This window comes from Alligator sinensis, unplaced genomic scaffold (assembly GCF_000455745.1).
Source record: "Alligator sinensis unplaced genomic scaffold, ASM45574v1 scaffold1352_1, whole genome shotgun sequence".
NCBI lineage: Eukaryota > Metazoa > Chordata > Crocodylia > Alligatoridae > Alligator > Alligator sinensis.
Window position 1 is genome coordinate 61,188 of NW_005843148.1, and position 8,148 is coordinate 69,335.

Here is an 8,148-nt window from a genome sequence, read left to right on the forward strand (position 1 = left end):
GAGTCCCATTTTTGTTTTTAGGGTTCTTTTGTTGTTCTCCCGCCCTGGCGGGGGGTCGGGCTAGAAGATCTATTAGGTCCCTTCCGACCCTAAAACTATGAAACCATGAACTAGATTCAAACTGGTGATTTAGTGTGAAAGGTTTCCTATCCCACTGCCAACTGCTTGCACCACCCAGTTTCTCAGAGAGGGCTGTTAGCCATAAATGCAGCCACTCTCCTTCCAGAGACTCATGATGGCTGTAATCTGACAATGCCGGGGCAGCGAGTAAGGAACAGAAGGAAGCAAACCTGACTGACCCCCTTGACGGTGTTACTGGTAACGGCCAGACCCACTAGGAACAGTTCTTACAGCACCAATGCCTTCTTTACAATGTAAAGGCAGAGAATAAAGAAGTCTACAGGAACTCAGGCATCTCAACCCACACTTACTTGCAGATGGCACCAATAGTAAAGCCAGGGGGAAGCGATGTTGGCAGGTCCTTCAAGGAGTGAACCACCAGGTCAACTCTAAAAATCATCCGAGAAGACAAGTTAAAGCACAGAGGTGGAGAATGAGCCACGGGACACCTGCAAATGCTTACAGATGGCTGACCCATTAAATTCCACATAGGGCTTTGTTTTAGAGGAAAAGTATGATAAAAGGACTCCTGGATACTGTGCCTAGTTCTTCTACTGATTCAGTATGCAGTCTGGGGCAGGTCAACTCTCTCTACCCCAGGTTTCCTGTCTGTAAAATTGGGATATCTTCCCCAGGGAGAGGCTGCATCATAAATACTTGCAATGTGTATTCAGGAGGAGAGCTGGAGAAGCCCAAACACATTACAGAGGCACCTATTCATTTTTTAATGCCTCATCTCAACGGAATTACACACACTAAAGTTAAAGAACATCTGATAGACAGTTATCCCATGCTAAAATGCCATACCTCCAAAAGAGCAACCAGTGAAAGGGTCAGCTGTAGGCACTTGAATTCTATGGGATGCTTTTCACTAACGTTAATGGGAGTTGGACTGGATCGATGCCAACCACCTAAAAGGGAATCTTGAATTTTAGTCCAATTTCAATTATATTCCTCCGGCTGCATGTACCCCTCTCAGCTTATCTGGAATAAGAGGTAAAAAGCAGAAGTCTCCCTAAGCTACATTCTGCATCTGAACTTCACTTTCCTACAGAAATAGGTCACTGCAGAAAGGGATGCAACCACCTGTTCAGATTCCTTTGCACTGTTGTTAGTGAATAAAATTAGCAAGAAGGGATGTTTTAGGGACTGCTTATTGTTAACAACAAATCACATACTTCTGTAGAAAGTCCTAGATGCAAAGTGTGTGTGGCAACCAGCAATATACACAGGGCACATGATACAGATACTTTAGAAAATAGTGCTGGCTTGGAAAGCATGAACATCACTGTCCCAACAAATCCTCCTACTGCCTGGGAAGGAGATGGGGATTTGTCAGGATGAGTTCCTCCCACAGCTGAGGGTAGCTGAGGCAACAGCACAGAAGGAGACAGGACCTTTCACAGGCCTGTCCCACTTTCCACATGTTCTAAAAATTATTTGAATTATAAAGAGACCACAGGAATACACATGCTTGTCTGGATTTCAGATGCAGAGAGGAAATGCGAAGAAGCCATATGATTTGCCCAGACCTTTTCCAGGCCTGGGGGAAGCAAGAAAAGGGCTGGGTTCTTACTCGTTTCTTTCTAGTGCATTTTCCAGCTCTTTGGTAAAAAGACTCTTCTCCCCGATCTAAATGGAGATGGAAGAACACAAAGCACATTAGGGAACCACCACAGCCTTATCAAATGCAGTCACTCTTGGTACAAAGGAGGAAGAGGCCACTTACCTTGGAAAGAGCCGTGTCCAGAATCTTATCTCCAGTTGTTGACATGGCAACTATTCAAAGAGAGAGGTGCATAATTCTTGTTAAGGGCAGAAGTATGGAAATTCACACAGGCCTGGTCTCTGGGAGTCCCTGCACAACATTCAGCAGAGAGTGCCAAACTCTTCCACTCTAGTGCAGGTATTAAAACAGGATCCAAGTGGGAATGAACAAAGTTAAGTATTGGAAATATTGTGCACTGAGCAGTAGTAAAGATCAGGCCTCCCACTTGTGTGCTTTATACCCAAGGATACAAAAGGAAAATAAACCAGACGTGGTAGATGTTGATAGGTACATCTGAGCAGATGAGGCTGAAGTGAGATAATTCCATTGTTAATGAAGCACATGGCTTTGTGCCCCTTATCTGGCCTTGCTGCTGATCCCAAGCAGTTGGAAGCTAGCACCTGCTCAACAGTGACGGACTGGCCTCTAGCGCTTCCTGCCTGCTCCTCAGGTTTGAATTTGCAGATGAACAACATTTCGTACCAGTACGAGACAGGACGGTGCCTAGGTGACATATGCCTGAATGCAAGCAGACCCACAGAATTCTCCAAGAGTAACAGCAACGCCATCTGCAAGGCATGGTCAGCATCAGAGCAGTTCCTAGATTCTAGGCTCCTTCCTCATCACATATGAGCAGCCTCTGCCTAGTTATATGAGCAGCCTCTGCCTAGTTACATGATCATAACTAGGAACCGACAAGGGTTCCTTATCAGATACAGAAACTGTCGTTCTGCTTATACCCCATTCGCCCTACCCACTCCCTGTCTCTGAGGAGCACCTGAACACTTACCTATCTCAAAGTGAAGGCCAGGGTATTGCTTGCAGAGCATCTCGACCACACTGTCAGTCTGAATCCGAGCCAGCTGCAGTTAAACAGAAGGCAAAACTCTACGTACAATGCTAAGCGAGGCAGAGACAGAGACAGAGACAAATACTTACCTACAACTGGGCAAGCTGTAAGGATGAATCTACCCAGGACCATGCTTGGGTGAATGGCATTAGGGAAGCACAGAGATTTTCTTGCTTACACTGAAAGTCGAGTCAGACTATTTTGGACAGTGCTAGGGAACAAAGCCTGCAGGCTGGGCACCCCTGGTCTCAAGGCTATACAAAGGCACACAAAATAGCTTGTTGACTCCCAGTTCGCTGAGTGACAACCTAAATCCTCCTGTGCTTTGCCTAGTGCAGAACGTTAGTGCTGCTATGGAACTGAGAAGGGGCCAGAATTTCCCACTTCTTGTAGAAATAATCTAATGAAACAAAGAAGCTGTTTCCAAACATGGGAGCTGCTTGGGCTTGACACGAGCCAAGCTCACTCTTGCACATGGGGAAAAACAACAGCTGAGTGCAACAGACAGAGCAGGCCAGAGGTTAGAAGCAGTAAAAAAAATGCAAAGACCAGATCAGATGAGGTGACCTTCACCTTGCATTCTGACAGAAGAGTCAAGTTAAACCAGAGGTGTCAAACTCCCCCAGCCCCAGTGTCTGCAAGCACACACACAGCACAGGTCCCAGGCTGGCTAGAGAGACTGTCACGTGTAGTGTGCAGCCCCATGCAGCGCAGTCCAGCATGCAGTGCAGGTAGTGCTCCAGCCAGACCATGCCACACGCAATGCCTATTCCGGCCACTCCAACATCCGAGCCACATGCAGTGATCTTGTGCCATGGAACAGCCATGGGACCAGACATGCTGGGCAGGGGAAGGGGAGAGGGTCTGTGGGCCCAGTCTATCTAGCAGATAAGCTCTGTGCCATGTGTGTGTAATGTGCCTTGCATGGGTCTGATCAGACATAGAGGCAGCACCATGAGCTAGATGCAGGGTTCCATGGGCTAGATCCAGCCTGTGTTTGATACTCCCACGTTAAACAGTCCACAGCAACTATGCTACCCAAGCAAAACCTAAAGAAACCTTCCACCAACCCTCAGCTGGAAGGAAGCAGCATATTCTAGAGGTCACAGCTACAGAGAAGAGCCAGACCTCCTGCATGCTAATCTCTCTGCTACCAATTCACAGTTTGGCTGTGGGCAAGTTACTTTGCTTTCTGCACCTTAGTTTTCCCACATGTGAAATAAGCCTGACCACCTTTCCCTCTTGTAAAATGCTGCCAGATTCCCAAGTGAGTCACAGAGATGTGCAAAGTCTCATCACTGGCAATTTTTAATAATCTGGGACACAGGGCTCTGCGACTCATTGCCATCAGAGAAAGCAATGTTTCTTTCACCAAAACTAATGTGCCTCATCCTCTAGCCTCCCTCAAAGTAAAGATATGTTCCTACTGCTAACTGCCAGGGTGAGCAACGTTATCTCAGAACAAAAACGCAAAGAAAATTTATCTCTCTTTGCAAACCTGCTCCTACCAGCTGCAGTTAAGATAGCAAGACACACTCACTGTATCTCACTATACCCGCCACCACCAGGCCCTTGTGAGGGTCCAAGCAGCATAAAGTTCGCCTCCATATCAAAGATACCTGATCCTCACTTGCAGCAAAATACAGACAGAAAGAATTTTTGTTTCAGCTAAAGCAGAAAGGTAGTCAGATGCCCATTACTTAAATTTCTCCCCTAATCTGACACTCAAACATGCCACTTGACAGCCAAGGGACTAAGGTTCCATTTATTCAAATAGCTGATCCAAGCCAGGCAACCATGGGACAAGCTTCTCATCCTCAACAATGTGCGACAACTCGGACATGCAGGGATCTCCCCCTACCTCTCCTCTCGAGGGGACCGCAAACACTAACTGCTGACAGAATGCAGTCCTAACCCCAGGAGCTCATACTTCAGCAAACACGTAATTACTGAATTCTAGGGCTGCTTTCAGGAGGGAACCTGGGTGCTTTGGGTTACACTACAGGGGAAAAAAATTAATCTGCATAAACACAAACAACTACATTTATTTCCGAATAACAACTTTGCATTTAATTCAAGAACCCAAAGATGCTTTACTAATGCTTGGGGTGTGGGGTTTCACAAATTACTGATTTACATTACTGGTCCAAATTGACAAAGAAGAAAACAGAGGCTCAAATAAATCAAGAGCAACATGTAAGACTGCACGTTATTTTAGGGTTCCAAAGCACAGACCTAGAACTTCACTAGCTGCATTTGTGTGTCAGAAGGGCTCAGCATCTCTGAAAAATAATTTGCTAAGGCAAAGACAGAGGTAATGACCGTATCACTATCAAAGGATACCAACGTAAGCTGCTAGGGTATCCCAGTTACATCCGCATGACTCTGTAGTGCTAAGAGCACAGCAAAGCCACTACAACTGTAACCCTGAGTTGTTCAGAGTCATGGTAAAGCGCTTGTGGTGATCTGCATCACTACAAGATCATGCAGGTAAGAGTCTGAACCTCCCAGCTGAGGCACACCCACACCCTCCTTTTAACGCTTCTGGTGAGTATGTCCATCCAGCCCCTTAGTTGCATGAATTTTGTACTTAAACTGAGACACCACCTTAGAAGTGACAGATCTTTCTGAATAGCCCCCATCAAACACTACTGGAGGGACCCCAAGTCCTGCACTGTGCCTTGTATGCAGCATGCCTGAAACGCACTGTTTCCTGGATATACACCTACGTAAGTACTGCACAAAGGCTTTTTAAAACTGAAATGTGCCACCGACATTTTCTACTTTAAGGAATACAGCAGCAAGGTTTTAAGTAGCACAATATTTCCTGTTGAAAAGAGACTCAACGGTACAGTCATGCCAGGACAGAAGTTAGAACAACAGAAACTTACCTGGCTCTTCCTGGTGCCCACTCGGATAATTCTGTCTTTCAGGCCATTTTCGTCCTGCAAAATGCATTACATTTATTTGTAAAATTAAAATGGGTCCCTGAATTCATAGGTCCCCAGGTTTTTCTTTACAAATGTTTGTGGCACCTCACAGCTCATTCTGCCTAGCAGAGCAATTAAGTTTGCCCTCAGGCTGGCAGCCACCTCTTCCTAAGCCGAACAAAATATCTAACATGTAAATCTATTAAAGAATAAGCTTCCAAAAAGCATCATCTCCAGCTAGAGCTGAAAAGTGTCCAGCATTTCACAGAAGGCAGTCAGTCATCCAGCAGACTCAGGACAAGAGTATAAGTCAGCAAACACTGTCAACTTTAGTGTAAACTGGCAGTCCCATTTTGGTTCATATACTGACTTCCACAGCGAGTCCAGTTTGCAGGACTGGGCATCATAAACTTTACATTCAGTTCCTCTTAAATAAATATCCCATAATTAAGGCTCATTCATTAAGAAAACACATTTCATCCTTATACAAAAAGGTCTGTCTTCAAAATGTACAAAGATTAATTTTTCTCTGCATACTCGCTGACATCTTAGCTATCAGACCTTTAAGTTACAGTGAATTAACAGCTAAAACCAATTCATTCTGCACCTGGCATAAATAGAAAATTATAGCCCCCGTTTAGCTTCTCACCTGTCCTGCTTGACATGTTTTCAACACTATCTTTTAATTAAGACAAACACTGCAGACTCCCAAACTTCTGACAACTTAATTGGGACTTTTTTCTAGTGGGAAGTGCTAGTCCCCTTGTTCAAGACCCCATCCTGCACAAACTCAGGAAAGAAAAGATGGTTAAATTTTTAAGCGTGGATTGTGAAATGCCCCCCCCCCAAAAAAAATTCAGAGTACAGACACACTGACTATAATTATCATGAACAACACGAGTCTGGAATGCAATATCCACTTCTTTACCTGGCTGTTCCTTGATGTACAATTTTCCATGCCTAAGGAATTCACTCCAAAGTCTGTTTAGTTATGCAAGAAGCAGACGCTACTTAAATCAGAAGAAGAGGGAAGCTGTTGCTCCTGCTGCTTAGCACAACGTGTGCCAGAACATGCACTAAAGGAAGGGGACATTCTGTTTGTGACTCAGACCCTCCTAATCTAACCTGGGCACAGAGATAAGAAATGGGAGGCAGCTATAGTATGTGTTGCATTAGGAGATTGGGAGGGAATGGCCATCACAGCAAGAAAGGGGGTGGGATCAGTGGAGGTTGCCAGCTCTTCAGGGAAGGGAATTAAGCCAGAGCAGCTACCTTCACAGCATTCCCTGAGGAAAAAGTACTGCACTAAATCAATTGGAAAAACTCTGTAGTTGTATCAACCCACCTGAAAATTGCTAGCATTGCCCAATAGCAATATCATAGTCATTATTAATAAAATAACTCATGTTCTTAAAAATGAATCTTAAAAGCTTTAATGTCATTCCAATGTCTAGCATTTATGAACTCCTTTGACTACTACCGTAACCTAGGATTCTGAATTGGGCTTTATGGTAACAGATTACCAAATGCACAAAAGTTTTCCTTTTTATAGCTGGCTCAGTAAAGTCCAAGGCAATGTTAACTGTGCGTGATGTTGATTTGAGTAAGGACACGACTGCACATTATCTTCCAGGCTAGTAACACCGTGAGAAGTGAAGTGAAGTCAAATACAAGCATCACATCCAGAAACGTAGCATGTAGCTGATCAAATCTATGAAGGAAAGTTCACATGCATCCTTACGCACCCCCAACTCCTCTCTCTCTTACTATTTGGGGCTCTTCACTCATACGAAAGGAACACACCTGCCTCCATGGCACGTGGTATTCCACAACATTTATAAATTAACTTTACTGACACACTTTGCTGTCAGCGAATGCATCGATCCTGCTCTGCACAGACTGACTCCTCAGCACCGCTGTACGTAAATACTTCGGTACCCTGATCCCCTCCTGTGCACTCCTTGCTGGGACACCTATGGTTGTTAGGACGGCAAGCTCCACCTTCACTGGCGCTGCCTCCCCAAAACCAACATCCTGTTCAACTGTGAAGCAGAAACTTCTTCCCAAGAACGCCACGAACGGCCAGGTGGGAAAGGCAAAGGTGAACTTCATCTGTGCAGAGAAACCACCTTCTGGTTTCAAAGGACTAGGCAGGCACCACCAATACCTCAGAAATGGCAAGCGCCCCGGGATCCCTAATGAAGTGGAATCCGTCTGAACCCAGCTTTAAATCTGTTGAACTTTAAGACACAAAACAATTGATCCGGCAGTTGTGAGCGTGCGAGAGCTGGAGCCCGGCGCCCAGAGCCGCGATGGCGCCGCCACCAATAAAGCAAGCGCCCGGTCCGTCCGGCTGCCGGGAGGCTCCGCTCCCGCGCCGCGGGCCGCACCAAGCCCCGGCGGGGCCACCCCGCGTACGGCGGGGCGGGGCGGGACTGGACTGGACTGCAGCCCCCGGGTCTCCCGGGGGGGGGGGTCTC

The 8,148-nt window shown here is 46.0% G+C and overlaps 1 protein-coding gene across 2 annotated transcripts in view; it reads right to left on the reverse strand.

The window, feature by feature from the left end:
• Nucleotides 1-8,110, reverse strand: part of HMBS (hydroxymethylbilane synthase) — a 21,503-nt gene extending 13,393 nt beyond the window's left edge. Inside the window, exons 1-6 of one of the 2 annotated variants that reach the window (XM_025194036.1) lie at nucleotides 7,836-8,110; nucleotides 5,630-5,683; nucleotides 2,679-2,751; nucleotides 1,850-1,899; nucleotides 1,697-1,752; nucleotides 432-509 (exon numbers count right to left, since the gene is read on the reverse strand). In XM_025194036.1, the coding sequence (XP_025049821.1) occupies nucleotides 432-509; nucleotides 1,697-1,752; nucleotides 1,850-1,899; nucleotides 2,679-2,718 (224 nt within the window). In that variant the 5' untranslated portion in view covers nucleotides 2,719-2,751; nucleotides 5,630-5,683; nucleotides 7,836-8,110. Of the gene's footprint in view, nucleotides 1-431; nucleotides 510-1,696; nucleotides 1,753-1,849; nucleotides 1,900-2,678; nucleotides 2,752-5,629; nucleotides 5,684-6,596; nucleotides 6,747-7,835 lie in introns of those variants that run through there. The other variant, XM_006037607.3, reaches the window with a different exon arrangement.
• Between the last annotated feature and the right edge of the window lie 38 nt (nucleotides 8,111-8,148).